The 25,825-nt window shown below is 42.1% G+C and overlaps 1 protein-coding gene across 1 annotated transcript in view; it reads right to left on the reverse strand.

The window, feature by feature from the left end:
• The window catches only part of LOC308457960 (uncharacterized protein), a 43,618-nt gene extending 22,687 nt beyond the window's left edge, over positions 1-20,931 (reverse strand). Inside the window, exons 1-5 of the mRNA XM_080972310.1 lie at positions 20,844-20,931; positions 14,627-17,086; positions 9,783-9,962; positions 3,459-3,626; positions 3,102-3,203 (exon numbers count right to left, since the gene is read on the reverse strand). Of these exons, the coding sequence (XP_080828436.1) occupies positions 3,102-3,203; positions 3,459-3,626; positions 9,783-9,962; positions 14,627-17,086; positions 20,844-20,901 (2,968 nt within the window). The 5' untranslated portion in view covers positions 20,902-20,931. The remainder of the gene's footprint in view (positions 1-3,101; positions 3,204-3,458; positions 3,627-9,782; positions 9,963-14,626; positions 17,087-20,843) is intronic.
• Positions 20,932-25,825: the final 4,894 nt, after the last annotated feature.

Genomic DNA, 25,825 nt, shown 5'->3' on the forward strand with positions numbered 1-25,825 from the left:
GAAGGGGAAAAGGACCCTTATTTGGGACATTTTGATAATATGCCAAGAGGAGTTCACCTTTCACGCATAAAGGGGTCAGGGGATCAGTTTTCCTTCCAGCCATTTTTTTTTTTTTTTTTGTGGGGGGCAACTTGACAAACATAGAAAAGTTTAGCTTTCACATGCTGGCTGGGGCTGATAGAAGTCGTAGTCCAAAACATCAGGAAGGCACAATGTTGAGGAAATCTGGAATATGCTCAAGTTATTCTTGGTTATCGTAGGCATGGTTAGTACGGCACGGGGCATGGAGGGAGCCTGTGGTGGCTCCCCTCACAAAGAGCTCTCAGGATGCACCCGGGAACGGAACTGTGGCCAGGCCCGAGGAAGCTGCAGCTTTCTCATGCTCTGTGGCCTTCCTCTACAGTTGCCACAGCCATGCGCAAGCCAGGCTCCGATGGCAGAGCCTGTTGTAGGGGTGCCTGGTCATGCCTCCTCAAAAAAACATGCGCGGGGCCACAGCCTCCCCCAACATGGAGGGAGAGTGTTGTTCTACCTGACAAACTGAAAATATTGGACTGATTGCCATAGCACTATGCTGAATTCCTCCCTTAAAAGTGAAAACAAAGAGATCATACTATGTCACAAACCGAAATAGATCCCATGTTGGTATAGAGACCAGAAGTACAGGCAAGAATTCCCACCCACCCACTGTTCCATTCAAAGAAAAGGCATTTTAAGATCAAAACACAGCAGAGCAGAGTCTGCGTCAAAGGCCTGAATTTTTCTTGCTCTTGAGCTGTGCCTTCCTCATTATTGCAAAGAAGGACGGAAGCCATAAATTCACTTAGAAGGAAAAACAATTGCTGGTAGGATAGAAAAGCACGCTTGATCCGAAAGTGCTAAGGTATCCTCCTTTGGGTTATTGTTCGGCAGCTGAAAACTGCATGGACTACTTTTTTAGGAAGACTTATATAAAGTCAGGCTAGGAATAGACAAGAACTTACATAAGCAGAAAATATGTTCAACGTAGGTGCATTTGAATCCTACGAGGATGTGTACCAGAACCATCATTTTACCTTCCGTTTTCAGTATATAATTAAACTGTCATAATGTACCAGGTAAGCATGTTTCCCACCCCCCAGAAAAAAACACACAAATGTCCTCTTTGATTAACTTAAGTAAAATTTTAACATTACTAGTACCTTGTGATTTAATAAGTGTGTCTTACAACATAAACCCCAGAGTCCTGTCTTAGAGCAATGGGGAAGGAAATCAGAAGGATAACAGGGAATGAGAGATACAAGACCACTGTGAATTTCTGCTCTTTCCATAAAAAAGCAAAATGATAAATTATACATTATGACCATTCTGCTATTCAACAGACTGATAACTCTAGAGATGTGATGTGGGATTTCTGAAGCTATTCCAGTATGCTCAACAATTTAAGGACTTCAGATGCAATTTTTTGTGATCTCTATTTGCTTCATTTTGGAGAGAAGAAGCCATTTTGTAAGAATTTGTTCCAGAATTATTGGCTCTTGCCATTTGGAAATGAAAGCAAATAGCCAAAATGGTTTTCATGGTAACTACTTTAGGCTTCTCTGTGTTCTACTCTTGAATCGTGTATGGCTTCTGAAAATCCACCTCAGTCACTGACATTCCCAAGAGCCAAACATAATGTTTCAGAAAACATTTGGCTTAAGGAAGAAATGGAAGTCTGGTCCCAGTATAGCAGGAAAATTATGATAAATGTCATAATCAGGCAGGGGTGCCAACTTGAATAAAATATTGGGAGAGCCCAGGTAAGGCCTGCCCCACATAACTGATCACATGACGCAGTGCGTGCACACCATTTGAATGTCAATGCCCATCAACTGTGAGAGGGGCGGGCACCTCAAATATTTTACTGGGGGAGCTGAAGACTGGAGTTGGCTCCTATGTAACCAGGGGTTGGCCCTAACATAGCATCTTCTCCATCTTGGCTGCACGGTCCCTCAAAATTATAACAGCATTCAGATGTAATGCTAAAGTATGCTCCTCAAACACTAGCTTCTTCCCTCAGGTGGGGGTGGCAACTGAATACTTCCATTCCTGATCTAGTAGCAAACCAACTTGCCACTTCATCTGAATCTGGTAAGTGACAGTTTCTTCAAACCATAGTTTCTCTGTATGCTAGGATTGCAAACAGCGGCTTACAGATTTCACCGGTGAGCAAAACTATGGTACAGACAAGCCATAGTACACTAGGCTTGCATGAAATGGCAAAGTCAGTCACATGAGGGGAAGGAGAGGAACATATCTGTGAAGTAGTAGGCTCATGCTTATAATCCTAAATAATTCCTATAGGCAGTGCTTTTTTTCTAAAAAAAACCTTTAGGGGTTCTCTCATTTTCCTACTCATATTGAAATACTGCCCCTCAATGAGGCCAAACTTAGATTCACAAAATGTTTAGGGATATGCATACCCCTGCGTCCTCCCAGAAGAAAAGCACTGCCTATATAGGAATCCTATTTAGCTATTACAGGAGCAAGTCAGATGCAGGGAGCTGATCTTGTTAAAAATTCAGAAAGAGAAGAAAAAGCCTGTATGATTTTTTAACTGCCAAATAGTTTCTTGCTTTATACGGATCACTGACCTTTTTTGTCATGATCATCACCTCTCCTTAGCAGAGATATATGGTTGGGAGGGGAAATTGCCCCAGGCTATGCCTGACCCTTTTAGTTTCATTAAATGAAAAGTCAGTCAGGGAAGATCATTTATCAATAAGTAAATGGCACATAAATGGGCATCTGTTCCTCCTCTTATCATTTTCAGTATAACAGCCAACGTCATTCGCAAAAGCAACCCCTAATCCATTTTCAGGAGGACTATAAAATTAAGTACAGGTATAATGCAGAATGATACTTTTATGTCGCTATCTATATTGCAGAGAAAATCAACTTCATAGCAACAATAATAAAAAGAACACAGGAGACTTGTTGAGCTGCCAGCTAGCGGTTTGCCCCGAGGCTCTTTGTCATCATAAATTCAGTGGTGCTCTGAGCTTCTTTTTAAGCACTCTGCCATGCAAGTCACTTAGGATCTACTCATAAGGAAAATGAGCTTTGTGGGTATCACTTACTGGTGTCCACTTCAGTTACAAGGATGGGCTTTGAGAATTGGATCCGGAATCCCCAGGGGTAATCACCTGTTCCTTTAGCAATTCTTACAGTTCGTTCACGAACTAAAACAAGACAAAGAGAGAGAAATAAAACACCTGACGTCGTGTTTTTCTAATATAGCTGGAAAAATCCCCCTCCCTCCCTCAGAGGCAGATGCATTTTTTAAAATTTTGAATTGCAAAGAGTACTGGCTACAGGTGAAACTCTCTGTTTAAACTGGTAATTTGTAAAAAAGGGCGGGGGAAGGTATACACAATGTACATTCGTAGATCTGAGGAACGGAACCAGGCACATACAAATAAAACCATAGGTGTTACCTGCTACGGGTCTGGGCCTTTTGCTAAGACACCTGGGGCTGTTATCCGGACTGGCATCATCCCCTCTGAACACCCAAGACATTGAGTGGAAGATCTCAGTGTAGAAACCTCTCTCTTCACTTTCACCACGCAGACCTAGATCCACTGAACGGCCATCCTCCGAGTTTACTGGAAAGTGACAATAAGAGAATGGATTTGTTTCCCTATCCCAGAATCTTTTTTATTATTATTCTTTTAAGGCAAAGATATAGGGAGGAATTCAGTGTAATGATCTGGCCTGAGTGAGGCACATTTCAAAGGGCCCACATGTAAATGGTCTGTAGAGGACCATGAAACTCACTGGGTGATCCTAAACACTATTTGCTGAAACTGCCTTATAAAATAGGAGGGGAGAGGAGATAACAGTCTTGGAGCTCCCTGGAAGAAGGGCACAATATAGATGGAATAAAAGTGGTGAACATGTGTTACATTTTTAAAGGTTTGATCCAAGGAGGCTGTTAACTGTTTCAAGCTTTCTAGATTTGGTTTCCAAATATATAAAGTTAGAAAAGGTCAGGCTTTGCGGTCATTGTAATGGATTACACTTACGGACGGTAAAATAATCTGATTTTCAACACACACACAAACACACACGCTAAAATGGTTTGGAGGTAGTGCATATTCACAAGTCCAGAGGATGTAAAGTGCATGCATGAGTCACATTCCCATCATGTACAAATGATGCAAGATAAATTACTTGCCCAATGACATTCAATTACTAAGTCAATGGCTGAACAAAGATTTGGACCAAAGTTTCCTGAGCTCAAGTCCAGCGCTGGTGGCATTTATGCTCATGACGCTAAAAACACTTCTTTTCTGTGTGTACATGTATGGCGATGTAGTGGCTGTTCCAGGTTTGGGGGCAGTCCTTGGGCAAGATGGTTTCTTCACCCCCTTTTCCCATGAGTGTCTACTCCTTGGCTACTGTCCTCTCTTTGTGCTCTCTTTGCCCTGCCTCTCTCTGGGCCCAAGTCTACACGACTGCCCAGAGTGGGAGTGCAAGGCAATTGGAAGCTGCTGCATCATATCCATGGTGCTTTCATGGCTCAGAGAGGAAAGATGAATAGGCAACAATAGCAACAAAGAGCCTGCAGGATCCAGGCCTTGGTGGTGGGCCCCACAGGAATGTGTGGGTGCCTGATGGTGCCAAACCATTTAATACTACTAACCAGGAACAGAAAGCAGGAGAGAGACACTTTCATTCTGATGCAAGCCTATGCAACTTGGGACTCCCCCCCCCCTAATTCCAGACACACATTGCCAGACATGTGCCCCAAAACTCTACTGCTCCTGTTTTTACAGCTAAACACGGAGGACCATCAAACCTTGGTGGGCTGCCATGCATAGCTGATATGATGCCTTCAACTTGGGAGGTCACAAGTTGCACATCTAGCCAATTTAGTTTTTACATTCATGCTAGAAAATGTGGGGAGGGGAGAAGTATTTGGTGTCACACAATCTATTTTTCCTTTTCGTTACCCTAGGAATCTAGGACACACTAATTTCTATGTCTGCATAAAATCAGAAAAGTGGCTCAGACACACTTTTCCCCATTCCAGTGAAGCTCCATTGATTTAATGCCCCGCTCCCCAGTTCAAGTTGTCTGACCTCCTCAAACAAGCACTCTGATGCATTCTTCTTGCTTAGGAAAACAGATGAGGCTTCTGGAGATTCAGTATTATGAGCCAGTATTCAGAGATGCTTGTTAATGTCAAGAATAGAAACTGGCAAGCAGCGTGTGTGTGTGGGAAGGACAAAGTGAATCTATAATAAGTAATATCACTCAAGCAACGCTGGAGAGGTTTGAGCATTCATGTTAATCTTGACTCTTCAGTTCAGGTACAAATCAATCTATCAGAATCTCAAACTTTACTCCTTTCACATTTAGCCACCTTCTATTTAGCCACTGCTAAGTTTAGAACCAAAAGCGCCTCTTTTTGTGTGTGTGTCACAAAAGCATCTTAAAAATATTCTCTTCTTCCGCTTCTGAACACAGGACTATCTTTATCATTGACCAACACATTTCGACAAGGTCTGAGGACCTCCCTTATTCAGCTCAGTATTACAGAGGCAGAGTTACAGAAAGCAAACATTTCTCTGTGGCTCAGTTTTTACATGCCAGGTTTTTCTTCCCATTAGCTCCCTCCTGACAGGTAACATAACCTTAGCGTACTTTGATCATGGAACAGAAAATCACAAATATAGACTTCCACACAAAAGCCCACATGAACTTACCTTTGTGTTCTTGTTTTGACCACTGAAGGTCCATGTGCCACAAATCTACTATCTTTGTCAAAATCCACAGGCTTTAAAGCTTAGTGATTATTGTTTAGCGTTGCACTGTGTAAAGACGGAGAGGGAGTTTCCCAGGAGCAGATTTGATCATATGGATGAGTGATTCACAGTTAATTCAGTCACTCAGACAGCGCTCATCAACATGGTGTTACATAAGGCATCACAACATTCATGATGTAGCACTTCCAAGTAGCAAGTCATTAGGCATGTCACATTTCTAGGTACAGGGCAGTGTTTGATTTTCTAAATACACGATTCGAAGAATCATGCAGTGTGTCAAGCCCAGGGCTTGTTCGTGGTATCTGCTACTGAGTGCTTTTCAATCCACACTGTACAGTAACCTTAGAATTTCAAGTCACTCCATTATACATGATACCAACTAAACCTATCTTACAAAACGATAAAACATGGACATGATTTAGACTCATATGGGTCTGTTTGGAGCATAATGCGGCTTATGACCTACAGTACGAAGTTCTGAGTCATCATGCAGATTAAAGTTGTGCCAAACCTCATTCTGTCTGTATTTATGGACCCAACATCATTTCACTGAGTGAAATCCAACTACCTCAAACTCAGAGTATATTGATTGATTTCAGTGGGTCTACTCTAAATACATCCTGTTATACTACTACTACTACTACTACTACTACTACTAATATATTATTTATACCCCGCCTATCTGGGCTTCCAACAAAATATTAAAATACAGTAATGCATCAAACATTAAAAGCTTCCCTAAACAGGGCTGCCTTCATATGTCTTCTACAAGACTGATAGTTGTTCTCTTTGACATCTGGTGGGAGGGCGTTTCACAGGGTGGGTGCCACTACCGAGAAGGCCCTCTGCCTGGTTCCCTGTAACTTGGATTCTTGCAGTGAGGGAACCACCAGAAGGCCCTCGGCGCTGGACCTCAGTAGTTTGTTCAGTTGGAGAGATTCAGTTCAATTCAATAGATAGGACGCTATTCTCAGAGTCTCACGGGAAAACATTATCCTTTATAACAAAATGCAGCAGAAAGTGTCCGGGTTTGTATGCAGCCACAAGGCCAACCCATCAAACTCTTTCCTCCTTCTTAAACAGGCTACCTTGTTTAGACCTTGATGTATACCAAGAAGGATATTGGGGCAACTCTATGAAGAGCCTACAGAGCGATAGTTCCAGATGAGTTCAAGTGAGTCAATCATGTGGAAAGTAGTTAGTCAGCCTTGGCACATGTAATGCAAGTGGGCCCACAGGACTGCCTTTGGCAGACAGTAAGAGTGGCACTCCTGCCTAACTCAGTTACGGTACTGCTGCCTGGTTCTTAGTTGAGACGAGTAGAAGGAAAGCCCAGCAAAGAACTAGAGCAGCTTCTCTCAGTCTGGAGACCTCCAGATGTTTTGGACTACAACTCCCATCAGCCCCAGCCAGTACGGCCAGTAGTCAGGTTGATGGAAGTTGTAGTCCAAAACATCTGGAGGACACCACGAGAGGGTAGCCTGGTCCAGAGTCTTGTATAGAAACACTCCGTTGAACTAATTGATAGGACTTGTATTACAAAAAGGACAGGCACTGCTGCTTTGAGGAAAGGCAACTGCTGTGCTCTTGCATAGTTCCTGGCCATTTTTTCAGTGGGGATGGCCAGGGGATGTGTTCCAATAGATTGTGCATCATGTGCACCAAAGATGTGGATTTCAGCTGTGCTCCAGAACAGCTTTGGGAGACATATGAAGGCTTTTGCAAACCTGACATGGATTAACACTTTAAACCACACATACACAAAATCTTACCGCAATTTCTTGAGCTGTGTCAACAGGAGTGTTCACACATTGCATTCAGCATGTGTGCAATCTGTACACACAAGTCTGATCTGTACCCTTGTACAGTTATTCACATGTAGTTTTCAACGAGTGCATGGTCTGTGTGCGTAAAAATTGAGCTATCAAGTGTATACTCTTTCACACAAACACCTATAGATGTGTAGAGATAGATTGTACATGTGTGCAGCGTAACATGTGAACAAGCCACTTCTGCTAAAATCAGCCATTTGACAGAAACAACTTGATCCGGTTCCTTACTATATTCCACACAGCCCTCCCCCCCCCCCACTTCTTCTGGGTTCAACTTCTATTTGGCTGGAGGATTGCTGACTCTCTGCTTCCAGAGGAGTGTTTAAAGAAAGTGGTTGGGGTGAAACCAATATTAAGTCAAATAACTGCCAGATAAATGTGATTTTTGGCAGGGTGAAGCAATTGCTTTTTCCTTGTTTCATGGCTGACAGTTAATTACATTCTTTACTTGTGATGTACTCATTAGAGGAATCTTCTGCAAAGGCATAGACATTCAGAGTAAATTAATTTTTGATTTGTAAATATTGGGATAGGTTGAATATGAGCAATGGTACAGTTGATGAATTTGGCTATTTTTTGTTTTTATTTAATCTTCTCTCCCCCCCCCCCCCCCGCTTCTTCTTTGGCAAATTCTGAAAATAACTGGAAAACCTCACCAATTTGCGGGGGAGGGAGGATTCCAAATGCACAAAAACATCCCATTTTCAGTGAAAAGGATACAAATAAATAACCTATATGCAACTCCTTTAGTGGTAGATGTAACAGCAATAATTAATTATGTATTTCAGGCATATAGTTTCCCTAGTTTATTTTGATATGTATGTTCATCTAGTTTTACTGACCAATCGGAAGACAACATCTGCATGTGTGTATTGAAGCGTTTGCTGTTCCCTAGACATTATGATTCCCACTTGGGGAGCCCATCAGCCTGCACTACAAATTCATTAGGCTTGAACGCTATCCTCTTGAGACTCCAGACTAGTATATTTGGCATACTTTTAAACAAGTGAAAGGAAAGCAGAAATAATAATGAGCTAGAGGAATAACTTTTAGCCAAGAGATTATGAAGGTTAATCCAATCAGTGGAGGTCATGGAGAAAACCCCTTGAGAAATGTATCTATCTGAATAGAGGGGAGATTTTATTTCTGCATCTGTGACACGATTCTGGAGGGTTTCCTCCCCCCACACACTTACACTGAATATTGTCTAGCTTTGTGGAAAGCCAGTAGTTGCTAGGAATCAGTGTGTATAACAGCTAGTTAAACTGTTGTACGAGGGACTGGGAGGCCTGGGTTCAAATCTCCACTCAGCCATGGAGCTCACTGAATGACCTTGGGACAGTCACTGTCTCTCGGTGTAATGTATCCTCTCGGAGGGTAAAATATGGGAAAATGAGGGGGAGCTAGGTAAGTCATTTTGAGCTCTTTGGAGTAAAGGTAGGATATAAACACAGATAAATAGATAAACCTAACCACACACACACACAAACCCAGACTCTGACCCCCATAAAAAGGACCCCTGACCACTAGGTCCAGTTGTGACTGATTCTGGGGTTGCGGCGCTCATCTCGCTTTATTGGCCGAGGGAGCCGGCGTACAGCTTCCGGGTCATGTGGCCAGCATGACTAAGCCGCTTCTGGTGAACCAGAGCAGCACATGGAAACGTCGTTTACCTTCCCACTGGAGCGGTACCTATTTATCTACTTGCACTTTGACGTGCTTTCGAACTGCTAGGTTGGCAGGAGCTGGGACCAAGCCACGGGAGCTCACCCTGTCATGGGGATTAGAACCATCGACCTTCTGATCGGCAAGACCTAGGCTCTGTGGTTGAACCCACAGCGCCACCCGCGTCACCTGACCCCCATATCTTTGGATAAATCGATGGAGAGGCATGCTAAAAGAGAACAGGGCTCAGATGTTCTCTCTGTGTATTTAACCATGGTTTATAAAGCTTAGAACACATGTCATGCCCATTTGTTCCTTTCATCTCTTCTGCACATGAGGCTATGGTTTCCGTACCGTGTTTTGTTCAAACCATGGTTTCCCATCCCATCTAAGCTGTTTAGAACAAGAAAATGCCATACCATGCAATGAGCGCTCCTCCCTTCAGACTGGAAGAATTTATTCATAGCTCTCTGTATAAATGTGGAACACTCACTTGATCCTTCTGTGATACTGCTGATTATGGAACTCCCACCAGCCGAACCACATCTCTTGCTGTTTTGGAATTGTTTCCTTCGTCTGGCCCAACGATCTACTGCTTCTTCATGGGAACTGCTGGCGTCATTTGATGCTTGCTCATTAGACAGTATTTTGCCCGTGTCTTCCAACGCAGCAGCTACATAATTGCATAATTTTCAGGAGGGGAAAAAAGCAAAGTGTATTTACTATTAAATACATGTTACAAGCCATGCTCCCTTTTCTCCATCAGGATAAAACTGCAAGCCTACTCTTATTTATTTGCAAGTAAATTATGTTGAAATGAGAGATTTACTTCCGTATACTTTCACAGTATTCAGAAGTATTCAGAACAAGGGTCAGCAACCTTTTTCAGCCATGGGCCAGTCCCTCAGACCATGTGATGGGCCGGACTATATTTTGAAAAAAATAATGAACGAATTCCTATGCCCCACAAATAACCCAGAGATGCACTTTAAATAAAAGCACACATTCTACTCATGTAAAAACATGCTGATTCCTGGACTGTCCGCGGGTCGGACTGAGAAGGTGATTGGGCTGCATCTGGCCCCCGGGCCTTAGTTTGCCTACCCATGATTCAGAAGAACCTCCAGCGCAGTACATGGGAGGAGGGGAAGGGAAATAGTTCGGTCAGACAAGCTGGAATGCGTTCGCAGGTGAAACAATTGGAAGAGTGTGGCATTGAAGTCCATCCACAGTGTTGAGTAGATTAATTGGTAAAATTTCTCAGTTCAAAACCTTCAAGAGATTCCAATTGATTTCAGGGAAGATTATTTTAAAAACTGAATATTCAAAATACAAACACTTGTAAAAGATCAGCAGATAAAAATCCCCATGCCTACTGTGACACATGCATTCAATCCTAATGAAGTGTATTTTTAAAAATACAGGATCTCAAAGCAGCTGTCTTATTACAAACGAATTTCAGAAATAGACTTGAAAGAGAAGTTGCTGAATTGCAACTTATTACTAAACTGAAAACTATGGAGAGACCTGGTCTGAATAGAGATACAGTGGTACCTCTGGTTGTGGACGGGATCCATTCCGGAGCTCCGGCTGGATCCCAAGGTTTTCGCAACTGGAGGTGCCTGTTCTGTGCACGCGCATGTGGCAAAACCCGGAAAAATACTTCCAGGTTTGCTGCATGCGTATCCCGAAGGATACGTAACCAGAGATGCTCGTAAGCAGAGGTACCAAGGTATTGGATTGTTGTCTAATTACATATGCTATTTTTGGTCATCTGCATACTATCCCTTGCTTTTTCATGTAGGAATAATTGCAGTCGTTAACAGGCGTCAACAGGTTTACTATACCCATTGACTCAATCACCCATCTCCTACTACCCTTTTGAGAAAAACCCCACCCCACCCTCCCACTATATATAAGGGTCTGGTGACTTCTGTTTCAGTGTATCTGAAGAAGTGTGCATGCATATGAAAGATTATAACCAGAACAAACTTAGCTGGTCTCTAAGGTGCTACTGGACAATTTTTAAATTTATTTTAAAAAAGTTATTTTCTCTAGTGTGCAAATTTAACACTATATTTAACCAATTAAACACAACTAAAACACATATATTTATCAACTAAGATTTCTTTCATTGGGTGATAGCCTCAGAAATAGTTACTAGCCTTTGATTATGTAGGCTGCAATCCTATATACACAAATCACTTATCTGGGAGTAAGCAGAACTGAACTCAGTGGGGATTTCTTCTGATATATGGTTAGGACTGCACTGTGTGTGCCTGTAAAATATGTAAGCATGTAAGCGGGCAAGTGTGTAAATCAATGTTTAACACAGATAGAGCCACCTGAATGCATATTACCCAATCTATATTCAAATATAAGTGTAAAATTTTGCATTCAACTAAGTTTTACACAGGGTAGAACCATTAAAATTAATAAACATAAGTTAGCAGTGTCCATAATTTTTAATGGGTGTATACTGAATAGGACTAGCATTGGATGCATCCCTTTATTTTGATTTTGCTTAAAGCAGGCTTCCTCAACCTCCAGATGTTTTGAGACGAAAATTCCCACCATCCCTGACCACTGGTCCTGCTAGCTAGGGATCATGGGAGTTGTAGGCCAAAAACATCTGGAGGGCTGAGGTTGAGGAAGCCTGGCTTAGAGTACTGAAACAATACATTGATTTAATATTGTTCATTCACACAGCTCAGTCTATAAGATGCCTGGTCTGGTGGGAGCCTCACTCCAGTAAACAAGTGTTTTTGCAGGCATCCGTGCTTTGGACTAAAGTCCAAAGTTATAAAAGCAAATGGCTTTGCAACAGAGTTTTACATTGTGATCATAGCTGTCAACTTTTCCCTTTTCTTGTGAGGAATCCTATTCGGAATAAGGGACTTTCACTTTAAAAAAGGGAAAAGTTGACAGCTGTGGTTGGGATCCAGAGTGCAAATGGAGATTTTGATCTCTTTAAAGAAAGTGGGAGGACTTTATGTTTGCAAAACCCAAGGAAAGTAGCCATTGCTTCTTCTTTCTCAAGAAACAATGGGCGCTTCTATGAACAAATGTTCAAGATAGGTTTTTCTCCTCTTTGGTTTCATTGAGTGATTTCCATTTTTTTTAAAAAAATACCGCCTCTAGCTTCCTCCTTTGAAATGATGCTTGGTATCTCTTTTTTTGTTGCAGGGGCAGGTTGCAACGACAGAAGTAAAAGGTAAAGGGTAAAGGGACCCCTGACCGTTAGGTCCAGTCGTGACCGACTCTGGCGTTGCGGCACTCATCTTGCTTTACTGGCTGAGGGAGCTGGCATACAGCTTCTGGGTCATGTGGCCAGCATGACTAAGCTGCTTCTGATAAACCAGAGCAGCGCACGCAAATGCCGTTTACCTTCCCGCCAGAGCGATACCTATTTATCTACTTGCACTTTGACGTGCTTTCGAACTGCTAGGTTGGCAGGAGCAGGGACCAAACAACGGGAGCTCACCCCGTCATGGGGATTCGAACCGCCGACCTTCTGATCGGCAAGCCCTAGGCTCTGTGGTTTAGACCACAGAGCCACCAATTTGCTGCAGTGTCCACCGGGAGGTGTAATCATATTGCAGGGAACTCGCTTTCATAACATTGGTTTAAACCCAGCCTTTCCCAGCCTGGTGGGATGTTTTTGCTACAATTTCCATCTGTTCCAGGCAGCACACTGGTGGGAGTACTAGTTAAAAACACATAGAATCATAGAATTGTCTTGGAAGGAACCCTGAGGATCATCCAGTCCAACCCCCTGCAATGCAGGAATATGGAGATCGAACCTGCAACCTGGGCATTATCAGCACCATGCTCTAACCAATTGACCTAGTAATACACAGAAAATCAACTACGCAGGTTTTAAAGCACAAGAAAAAGAAATATTAAAGTGACAACAGTTTGCGGCGAGGAGAGGAAAACCAAGTTGCCCTTTAATAATTTAGAAATTATTCACTTTGCTGCTTCTTTAACAGGGGTGGGAGCGGAGCTTTGAGATACAGTTTTCTTCCCAGTATACACTTTCCAGAAACTAAAAACTTCCTTTCCTCCGCACAGGGAATATTTGGTTGCCTCTTTGTTTATATCCATCTCTTTTAAGCTGCCTTTGCAGCATCCTGTCCAAGAGCAGGGTTTGTAAAGCCAGTCATGTGCCCTTTAGATTATTGCTTCTTCTTCTTTATTTATGCCTTAAAATGTTCTTATAAATTAAGGCAGCAACGATATATGCATCAGGAATCACAGCATGATAAGGGGAACAACTAAGTATAAAGAATGATGAAATATCTAAAATTTGACATAGGTTATGAAACTATTCTCTCCCCCCCCTTTTTTTTTACCTTGCCATCTTTCAAGTTTCAAAATAAGCTTGACACACATCTGGAGGATAGTAAGCTGACTTCCACCAGATATAAATAACTATTTGGCCTGCTATGACGCATGGATTTAAGGCCATCTGAAGGAAGCGCTACTTGTTTGTCTGAACTGGCCTTGAGGAAATTGCAGTGTTTGGAATAAGTGCCAGGGGCCTTCCAGACTGTTGCTATTTTTGCAGGTAGGATTCAACGGCACACTGGCCAATACACAATCCAAATAGATTTTATGTTTTTGTGCAACAAAGCCATTTAAAAACGAAAACCTAACTTTTCATGGTCAATGATGGGGGAATGCAATGGAAAGTATTGGATAACAATTGCTTGATGTAACATCAAATGGTTTCAGCTGTATGTTGCAGTGAATTCTGGGAAGTCTTTCAGGTGCACCCTCATTTTCTACAGATGCTGTCTAGGCCTAGACTCAGCCAGTGACCCCATGCAGTTCCATGTTTTAAGGAAAGATGGGCAACTCTGTTTTAGGTAAGTTGCCTGACATTATTGGCTTGCTAACTTGGGAACCCCATTGGACACAATTTGAAAACAACTGGATTAGAAAGAAATACCTTACTGAAGGATCATGTTTCATTTTACAACCTTACTAGCATTCCCAAGTCCAGCTCTACTTTGCTAATATGCGACATTTTGAGTTTAAAGCATACTAGTATTAATTCTACTTAGAACAACTGAGGCTTACTTTTAGAAGGCACTGGGTCAAGGAAGGTATCTGCACAAACAGTAAGATGAGGCAGCAAAAATATGTGTCCTTCAAGCAGGAGTAAAACTTGCAAGTTGTGTCTAGACTGCTCCTCCATTGGAGCTAAGAAGGGGATCCCTTTATGATTAAAAAAGCTGACTAGTTCTCAGAAGGACATTTCATTGCAACCCTTTGCCTTGATGCATAAAGTAAGAACAAAGTATTGTTTCCAAGGAATCTGGAAGTACTTACCTGTCTGGTTGTTTGGGGGCAAAGTGTCTGGGCTCTGGCCCAAATCCGTCTTTATTTCACTTTGTACCTCTGGTTTTTCACAACTAGGTTTGAGTAACTCCTGCACTTGATCTGTTGCTAAATGTTTTCCAGAAAGATCAGACGAACATATATCTTGTTTGCTGGAAAGCATCTCGGGTGCTTCAGTATCAGCCAAAACCTGCTCATCTTCTAAAGAGCAAGATACAGCATCAGCCTGGGCAGAAGCATCTTGGCAATCTTCATGCATGTCTTCAGGCATCTCCTCAACTTCTGCAAAGCTCTGGGATTCATTATCAAAATCTGGTTCCTCAGCATCCAACAGAGGTGACATAAATGCTTCCCTTATGCTGCAGGGCAATAAGGGCTCCTTTTTTATTGCCAAGTCAAAAGATTCTGCCACAGACTTTCTGTCACCTTGAATGATAAGTCTGCGTTCTAATTCTCCAGTTATTACAGTCATCACTGATCTTCTCCGTTTCATCGTTATATCAGACTCTGCAATACTCAGCTGATGATTTCCATTGGGCTGTTCTGCAGAGAATTGGCCTTGGATGCTTCCTGTATCAGCAATGTTATTGTCATCTTTATAGTCACTAGACTGGTTTCCAGAATGCAAGGAAACTTGATTTAATAATTCTTCATTCTGTACTTCTATGTATGCTTGGACTTTGTAATGATCACTGCTTAGAACCTCATAATCATTTCCACCATTTGCGAGTTCAGTGTATTCCTCAGATACATCTAGTGTTCTCAGAGGCTCAATGGGTCCACATTCTTCCTTATGTTCTTCATTGGAATTGGAATTGGCAATGGAATGAAAATCCTCTCCAGCCACCCAATCCATTTCTCTACAGTCCTCTATGTATTCTAAAGAGTGATCCATGAAAAAAGCATTGCCTAGGTTTTCTTCCAGCTCAGCATGGTACACAGTCATTTCATGGTCATATGAGGTGAAGGAATAGCAGCATTTAAGATCTCTGAGATTACCGAACAATGATGCAAAACTTGAGGAAAGTTCTGTACAGCTGGTAGGCGTATGGGCATTCTGGCTGTAAGGGTTCAATGCTTTGCTTGGCTTGGGTAGCACTTTTAAGGATAAAGATGGCATTGAATAGAAACCAGAGTCTCTTCTAGGGTGAAATGATGACAATATATCAACAGGGGTGGCTGGGAAAGAATTGCTTCTTGTGTTTTTTGATTCCATATGTGAAACACGCATAATATTCCTTGTGTCTATTAGACTGCTGTTCCTTACTTGGTGAGCATCACTCATCTCATCATTAGGTTTCTTTCCAGGATATATTTCTCTGGAACTGCAGTCTTCTAGAGGAGATTCTCCAGTATAGCTAAATTCTGAAAAAACAATTTCTTTATAGAAATCTTTTCCATTGGCACACTCCTTCCTTCTGTCACCTTTCTCTTGACAGAGATCACTTCCTTCTCCATAATTTAAGGCAGCTGAGAAAGTATCTGACATGTTCATGTCACCTGATGGACTTAAGGATACAACTTCAGTGGCACTATCTAAGCAGATTTCCTCAGAGTCAGCAAACTCAGCTGGTGGAGGTATCGGGGCATACCACTCTGGACCCATGTAACTTGGGAATGACTCCTCCTTCTCCTGAAAGCTAAAATCTGACTCAAAATCTGAATAGGATTCCTCGGTCGTAGAATAATCCGTATCACTGGACATGTTTCCATATTTTGAGCTCCTAGCCGGGCCACATTTCCTTGCTTCAACACCAGGCTCGACACTAACCCTTAGTTTCTGCTTCCTATTGATATATTGCACCTTGATTTCCTTCCCTACAATGCTAATTGACATGGATGGATTTGGGTTACTGGCCATTTGGATCTTGCATTTAGATGGTGTCTCATATTTTCCAGAGAGATTGCTGGATGGTCTTCGCTCCTTGTGCTGCTTACAACAGTGGCTTTTATGATAACACCTATTCTTAGGACATTTCCATTTTCCAGATGCGGAGTCTGTTCCAGGAAGTGAATCTTTCTTCACTTCCACTTTCATATTAAAGGAACCACATTTCACTTCTGCAATAAATACATTCTCCGACTGAGGAGAACGCACACTGTCGGAGTTGCATTCCAGTGTGATGTTTCCTGTTGAGGTTTCTGATTCATCAACACTTATCACTGCTAAGACTTCATCTTGCTGAGTAGAAAAAGCCAGCAAAGGACAATCTTTTTCTTGTTTTCCTTCTTTCGCACTGTCAGATATGTTTTCTTCTTCTCTATTTTCAAGAGCACCCTCATTGTTCTTTCTCCCATTTTCTAGTGTGCAAGAATGATTGCTTCTATTTTTGTCTGACTGTCCCATGTCCTCAGCTCCATGATTATTAGCTTCTGCTGGGAGCTCATTTCCTCTGCCTTCAACACCTTCAGTGTTTTGCTGGCATCTGCAGATGACTGGCATATGTTCGTCTGAAGAGTGAAAAGTAAAGGAAGAAGAACATTACTATTTTTAAAGAACACCTGGAAGTCTAGGCTGGGTTGGGTGGTTGTTGTTGTTGTTTTTTGGAGAGTCAGAATCATCTGCACTATACATTTAAACCAGTATCATATCACTTTAAACAGCCCCCCCAAAGAATCCTGGGAGCTGTAGTTTGTTATGGTTTCTGAGAGTTGTTAGGAGATCCCTATTCCTCTCACACAGCTATAGTTCTAAGACTGGTGTAACAGTCAATCCTCTTCCCGGTAACTCTGGGAGGAGGCTAGGGTTCTCTTAATGACTCTCAGCAGCCATGGCCAACAGCAATTCTCAGGATTCTTTGGGGAAAGACATGGTGGTTTAAAGTGGTATGGTACTGGTTTAAATGTATAGTGCAGATGGAGCCACAGTTGGAATGAGGATACATTGCTCATAGTCACCTGATTTGTACAACGTGGAAAACCAAACTTTCATTTACCAGGACCACACAAATGTGCTGGCTCTTGGAGAAGAGTTTACACCTGCTTTGCTCTTCCTCAGCCCTTGCGGAGGAGAGTGCTTTAACCACAAGCCAAAATTCAGACGGCACACGAAACCAAACCTTGGCTTATTTGCCATGCTGAGCTAAAAGGTTCAGGTTTGGAGCAAACCAGCTGTAATCCGCTCCTTGGGAGCTTGTTACACTTGAGCGTGACCACTGTATATGCGGATTACATTTGGTGGTAAAGCTGGTTTGTAGGTTTTTGTGTTGTTTCAAACAGTCTGGAAGCTTTAATTCGACCTGAGATGCAAGGCAGCCTTTCTCAACCTGTGGGTCCCCAGATGTTGTTGAACTACAACTCCCATCACCCCTAGCTAGCAAGGCCAGAGCTCAGGGATGATGGGAGTTGTAGTCCAACAACATCTGGGGACCCACAGGTTGAGAACCACTGTGCTAGAGGGTCCATCATCATCAATGTGTTGGGCAAAACTTGGAAAATAACAACTCTCTCAAACCACTTTTGATTGTCTTGAAAACATCGCCTGTCTCCATCATTATTGTGAGCTTCCACAAACTCTACTAATCTTACAAAAGGTTATTTTTGGAAGCGGTGCATGCATTCTTAATTGCTGACTTGCAATATGCCAAACTGTTGATTTCTCCGCATCTCCCCCCCCCCCCCACGCTCAACAGTACACCACACTTATATGGTACATACTTATTATGCTCAGCTGCTCCCACAGTTCACAAGAAGCCATCATTTGTCATACTTGGCAGCAGCTGCGTTTCCCTTGGCCCCTACACCCTGCCTGTATGAATTCATCAATAGCAACTAAGTTGTCATTACTACGCTCCGTCATAATATTCCACATCCAGAATAAATGAATTGTTCTAGATCTACCAATACCAGTCAGCTGGAAAGCATGATGACTTCTCTCTCGGGTCCCTTCAATGGGTGGTCGCCTTTCCTTTTGGCAGGAAGCCGAACAATCAGTGTAATTGACCTAGCTCCACTGCAAAGGGCATGAAAAACTCTCTTTTGGTGTCCTAGTTGTGTGAGAGCCTGGTTTGCATAGAGGAAATTGACTGGCATCTTGCCCTCCATTTAGGCCATGTGGTTCATCACAAGGGGTGATAAATATCATCACCACCACCACCACCACCACCACCACCATCATCATCAGCCCACCTATCTGCTTGGGTTGTTCCAGCCACTCTGGGTGGCTTCCAATATAATATAAAAACTAAATATAACTATAAATATAACAGATAGGTAGCCGTGTTGGTCTGCCATAGTCAAAATAAAAAAAATCCTTCCAGTAGCACCTTTAAGACCAACTAAGTTAGTTCTAGGTATGAGCTTTCGTGTGCAAGCACACTTTTGCAAACATACCAAACAGTCCATTGTATATAGCCAGGCACTACGTTACAGCCGCATCTGTTCCAATTCTACAGACAGAGACTCTCACCTAAGAGATCTACAGCAAACCTTTTCAGAACTAAAATACCCAGCAGATGAAGTTAGACAACAGATCAACAGAGCCAGACTTATACCCAGAGAGAACTTGCTGCAAGACAGACCCAAAAAAGAAAATAACAGAACACCTCTAGTCATCACATACAGCTCCCAAGTTAAAACAGTACAACGCATCATCAGAGATCTACAACCTCTCCTGGACAATGACAGTTCTCTTTCTCAAGCTCTGGGAGGAAGACCTTTCATTGCCTACAGACAGCCACCCAATCTTAAACAACTCCTAACCCACAATAATACTACAACCAGACTTAACACGGACACTGGCACCAGAGCCTGCAATAAACCCAGATGCCAACTTTGCTGCCACATACACCCGGACAACACCATTACTGGCCCCAACAACATCACACATACCATCTCGGGACTATTCAATTGCTCATCATCTAACATTGTGTATGGCATCAAATGCCAACAGTGTCCTTCAGCTCTCTATATTGGACAAACAGGCCAAACCTTACGCCAAAGAATAAATGGACATAAATCTGACATCAAGAATCACAAAACAGAGAAACCAGTAGGAGAACACTTTAATCTCCCAGGACATTCTATACAAGATCTCAAAGTAGCTGTTTTACTACAAAGGAATTTCAGAAATAGACTGGAAAGAGAAGCTGCTGAATTGCAACTCATTACCAAACTTAAAACCATGGAGAAACCTGGTTTGAACAAAGACATTGGATTCTTATCCCATTATACATGACTAAGCCATTTCTCACCTTCTCACCCCTTGCCTTTTCCTGTAAGACCCATTACAGTCGTTAAGAGTCGTCAGCAGGCTCATCCCAGCTATCTGCCTATCTCCCATTCCCACCACCCTTCTGAGTAATACCCCTCCCCACCTTCTCACTATATAGAAGGATCTGGCAACTTCTGTTTCAGTGTATCTGAAGAAGTGTGCTTGCACACGAAAGCTCATACCTAGAACTAACTTAGTTGGTCTTAAAGGTGCTACTGGAAGGATTTTTTTTATTATAAATATAACATAACTAAACATCAAGCATTAAAAACTTGTGTGTGCTTACATAAATCCTATAAGCTCTCCATGTAAACAATCAAGAGCAAGCATATAGCATAGAAACTGCACAGTGGTGTATCTGAGGACATGAAATATTCAGTGGTGACTGAACTAACTGAGAATTTGGACACTGAACTGAGCAGAGTCTGCATTTCACCTATTAAGCATAAAGTGAAAGAGTTAAAAACAGCCTTTTGAAAAGTGCATATCCTGAAACAAACTGTAATCCCACAGGGCTGAAACCTCATCTCATAAACCTACTGCTCCCATTTATAATTTTTTTCAGAGGAGGAGGAGTTTGGATTTGATATCCCGCTTTATCACTACCCAAAGGAGTCTCAAAGCGGCTTACATTCTCCTTTCCCTTCCTCCCCTACAACAAACACTCTGTGAGGTGAGTGGGGCTGAGAGACTTCAGAGAAGTGTGACTAGCCCAAGGTCACCCAGCAGCTGCATGTGAAGGAGCAGGGACGTGAATCTGGTTCACCAGATTACGAGACTACTGCTCTTATTAGCATATGGAACACATCAGTAATTCCAGCAGAAAATAGCTTTATGACGCTGCACCATATTGATTTCCATTATTTATCTTTGGGATGCATCCCATCCCACTGAGCACAGGCCACATTTTTGGCAACTGCAGCTTGCAAGGGAAGGAGTTTTCAAGTATCACCAACCCAGTCCCTATTATCAGGTAAACCATTGCTGCAAACTTACTTTCCCTGGTATCTGAGCTTTTCCTGCTCTTGTAGCTTCTCCTCCTTTTCCTGCTCATGTTGGAGGCCTGAATGTTCTCAGTGCTCTTCTGCTCTGCAATGGGATAGGGAGATAATCATTAGAAAGTATTCATTTTCAGGTTTGCACTCCTCTTTAATTTGTCTCCTTTTCCAGGTCAATATCCACAGATAAGTTCAGAACTAGACAAGAAGCCCAAGCTGACAGTATGTTGAATGGCTTTACCTATCATCTGATACAGCACCAATGCCCTTGCAATATTGGCAAAATGCAGTACAGTGGTACCTTGGGTTACAAACTTAATCCTTTCCGGAGGTCCGTTCTTAAACCAAAGTGTTCTTAAACCGAGGTTCACACTTTCCCTAATGAGACCTCCCACCACCGGTGTTTGTCTTCCGTTCGTCTTCTGGGGCAAAGTTCACTAACTGGAACACCTACTTCTGGTTTTGCGGAGTTCGTTGTCCGAAGCGTTCGTTAACAGGGCTGTTCGTAGACCGAGGTACCACTGTAATTGGCTGGTTCTCATTGGAACTGGTAGAGTGGATAGAAGGGAGACCAACAGCGGGTGGAGCCAGAACCAATGATAGGCAGAGCTACTTAGAAACATAGAATTGTAGAGTTGGAAGAGACCACAAGAGTCATCTAGTCCAACCCCCTGCAATGCAGGGATCTTTTGGCCAAGGTGGGGCATGAACCCACAACCCTGAGATTAAGAGTATTACACTCTACCGACTGAGCTATCCAGCTGCTCTTAATTCTAGTTTTGTCCCCATCCTTGTCTCCACTGAGTTGTACAAAGACATCTAAGTCAATGAGCTACCAGCCCATGCTACCCCCTCGGACTGGTTGCAGGCAACAAGGCAGGCAGCTGGGGCTTGCTGAGGCCAGATTGAGGGGCAATGCTCTATTCACTGGCAAAATTTCATATTTTTGAATGTTATGTTGTTCCGATTCAGTTTTTCCAAAGCACTATTTGAAGGCTCAGGAAGTATTAGGAATGGCCAGCAAGTTATTCACATCCCCCTGATCAGATAGATACTGTATATCTTGACAAACCAGGTTGAATCCAAACTAAGTCATACTTGGTTCCACCTGAAACCAATGGGACCAGTTAGCCATGAATTCTGCTCAACTAATTTAGTCTGGCTCCAGATTGAACCAGTAGGTTGAAATAGTAGATTTGCTCCATTATTCCACATTCCAGAAGTTCAACACTGCTTTGCTAGATGGACCAATGGTCTGGCCCTCTATAAGGTAGCTTCCGATGTTCCTGAATCCCCTCTCAGCCATGAAGCACACTGGGTGTCCTTGGACCAGTCACAGCCTAACCTACCTCAAAGGTTGTCATAGAATCATGGAATTATAGAGCTGGAAGGGACCCTGAGGATCATCTTCTCCAACCTCCTGCAATGCAGGGATATACAGCAGTCCCATACGGGTATTGAATTTGCAACCTTGACATTATCAGCACCACGCTCTAACCAACTGAGCTATTGTCATGAGGATAAAATTGGGGGGTGAGAACATATGTTGCCTTGAGCTTGTTAGGAGGAAAAGTGGGATAGAATAAATGAATTAAATAACACGACTTCACTGGGTTTCCCCACAATGGGGTGCTTGGTTGAGCTGGAGCACCCAACACTTGACCACTGCCTTGTCAATCACTTTAGGTGGGGGAGAAACTGTAGTCCCTGAATATTATGTTTGACACTTTTTATTTTTAAAAAAGACAGTAGCAATCATGAAACAGGCATCCACTGCCTAATTTAAGAAGTGTTATTCTCTACAAACAAAAAACATCCCTTCTAATCCCACAGGTAATTCTAGCAGGGCTCTCCCTGTTTAACCTCTCTGTTTGGCAAAGTGCTGAATATAGTGATTTAATTACTGATTAAAATCATACAGAGCTTAGGAGTTTGCCAGGTGCCACTGTGGGCATTGAATGAAATGATGATGAGTTTCATCAAGTGGCAGTGCAATTTTAAAGTCCAAGGCAGGGGAGACATTAATTGACGGTACTGCAAGAGTAAAATATTTTATAATGTCAGATTATAAATATAAAAAGCTGCTACGGAACTCAAGATATCCGTTTTTTGAAGGGTGTTGATAGGAAGTTTTTAGCTCTGTCACTTGTGTTGACATGGTACTTAGAAAAATCTCTATTTTTAAAAAATGGAACACTTTAACTGTCAGATGATGAAAAGATAGACTGCGTGAGTTTCCCCTCCACCCTTAACTCTTAACAGCAGAATATAGCAATATATACCTTTTTGAAAGTACAGCCATCTTAAAAGGATCAACTTAAAATGGGCGCTTTCAAAGCTCTGTACAAGTAACAGTGTGATTCATCATTCTTATGGATTGAAGAGTCACACTGATACTTTAAGCAATTTCCCCCTTAAAGAATGTCTCTAACATCTCCACTTAGGGAATAACTTTTTAATGGGCTGCACAATATCCCCCAAAAAGGTTGCCTAAACAAATCTGATAGAGGCAGAAATGGACTTAATCAAAACCAGGTGGATGATATTTATCTATGAATTTTTCTAGGTCCGAACAATCTTGGTTTGAATGTTTGGATGCTACCCAAAAGGTTAAGCAAACCTGGAACAAAGTGAATTTTGCAACATCTCCTTGGCACTTTCAATTCACATTAAAGGGAATGTTCATGTATGTAGGGAAACATCTCTCTCATAAGACGAGAATGCAGGGTCATCCAATGAAGCCAAATGATAAGAAAACATATGAGGTGCATGAACCTATTTCTATTTATTTGTTTCATGGGTTTCTTCTGCTTCCCTCTTCTGTAGCAAGGAGACGATCAGTACAGTATATAAAGATATAGCAGGAAGAGGAAGAAATCATTCCAGAAAGCTTATTACATCTTACAGATGTGTTGGCTGTAATCGTGGTAGATTCTGTTGGAATTTATTAATGTTCGTTTATCACACTCCACAAGTCCATGTGAAGATCAATGTCCATAGACCATCTGCATCCAGCTCTCCTAAAAAATAATTTAACCTGGCTTCTTACAGACCTCACAGAGAAGCCCAAACTTCAGACACCCTTCTTTTTGCCCCTGCATAAAACAGATGATCCTTTAAGAAGCAGATACAGGTAGGTAGCCGTGTTGGTCTGCCGTAGTCAAAACAAAATAAAAAAATTCCTTCCAGTAGCACCTTAGAGACCAACTAAGTTAGTTATTGGTATGAGCTTTCATGTGCATGCATACTTCTTCAGATACACTGAAACAGAAGTCACCAGACTCTTATATATAGTGAGAAGGTGGGGAGGGGTATTACTCAGAAGGGTGGTGGGAATGGGTGATTGGCTGATAGGTGTGGTAAACCAGTTGACGACTGTTAACAACTGCAATTGGAAAAAGCAGGAAAAAGCAAGGGATGAGATGGCCAAAAATAGCTTTATCGTGTATAATGAGATAAGAATCCAATGACTCTATTCAGACCAGGTCTCTCCATGGTTTTAAGTTTGGTAGTAAGTTGTAATTCAGCAACTTCTCTTTCCAGTCTATTTCTGAAATTCTTTTGTAATATGACAACTACTTTGAGATCTTATATAGAATGTCCTGGAACACTATATTGAAGTGTTCTCCTACTGGTTTCTCTGTCTTGTGATTCCTGATGTCAGATTTATGTCCATTTATCCTTTGGCATAGGGTTTGGCCTGTTTGTCCAATACAGAGAGCTGAAGGGCACTGTTGGCATTTGATGGCATACACAATGTTAGAAGATGAGCAATTAAATACTCCTGAGATGCTATGTCTGATGTTGTTGGGGCCAGTAATGGTGTTGTCCGAGTGTATGTGGCAGCAAAGTTGGCATCTGGGTTTACTGCTTTAAGAAGCAGTTTGTGTTCTTCCAGTCTGCCATTAATTTAGTGAAATCAGGTAGAATGCCTTGAGTTTTTTAAATCAAGATTTCTTGAGTTGAAAGAGTGTTAACCTTAAAAGCCTGGCAATTGGCTGCGTGAGCTCGCTAGAAGCTCCATGCAATGGTATGATAGGAACATTCTTTTTAAAATACTGGCGAATAGTCTCACAGTGGCATTGTTCCCAGAGGACAACGTACCCAATCCTGACACACTTGTGTGCAGTCATCTTATGCAGCCTTCTAAAGAACTGCACCGGATGTCTTCAGTTGTTTTCCTTCCCCGCCACCTGCCACACTGCAGGTTTCTCTTCAAGGTACGTTGAGTCTAATGGGAATGACACTGATCCAACAGTCCTCAGACATATGAATGGCCCCATTGACTTCCATAAGGATTACATGAATGAATGAGGATTGCAAGATCAAGTCCTTATCAAGCTCCTAAACTTAGAAAGTACTTAACACCCTACTTTCCTCGTCTCAAAGATGGCAGTGCTGCTCAGCCATTTACAAGATTAGACTCATGCCATATGGAAATAGTGTTCATGTCACAAGGCTATTCCCAAACAAGTAGCAGCATTCTGGCTGGATGCAGAATAAACAGTTAAGTAACAAAGAAGTTACTAATATTTGCCCACCAAATCATTCACATTTTTTCTTATGGCACCTATCATTATGTGCAATACCTGCTCTAGCATGAAACCTTATTTTATTTATAAGCTGCTAGCTTCTAAACTGCTTATTTCTGAAAAACAAGGAGAGAAATGACTTTATAATGAAGAGCATTGGCTGGAAAGAGAAGACAAACAAAATCAAGAAGAGGGCCAAAATGACAAAAAAAGGGGGGGGGGAAAGGAGTGGAATTTTATAAAATTATTTATAAAATAATGTGATTACTTTTCTCCTGTGATGAAAAGTTTGGTTAAAACAGCGCATTTCCAAAATATGACCTTTGTAGTCATAAAACATTCATAGTATCTCAGCCATAGTATCAAAATCTGCAGTTTGTTAGACAGCTCAGTTGGTCCAGCACGAGACTTTTAATCTTCGGGTTGTAGGTTTGAGCCCCACCTTACA

Source organism: Podarcis pityusensis (genome assembly GCF_964106645.2).
Source record: "Podarcis pityusensis genome assembly, chromosome: 11".
Classification (NCBI taxonomy): domain Eukaryota; kingdom Metazoa; phylum Chordata; class Lepidosauria; order Squamata; family Lacertidae; genus Podarcis; species Podarcis pityusensis.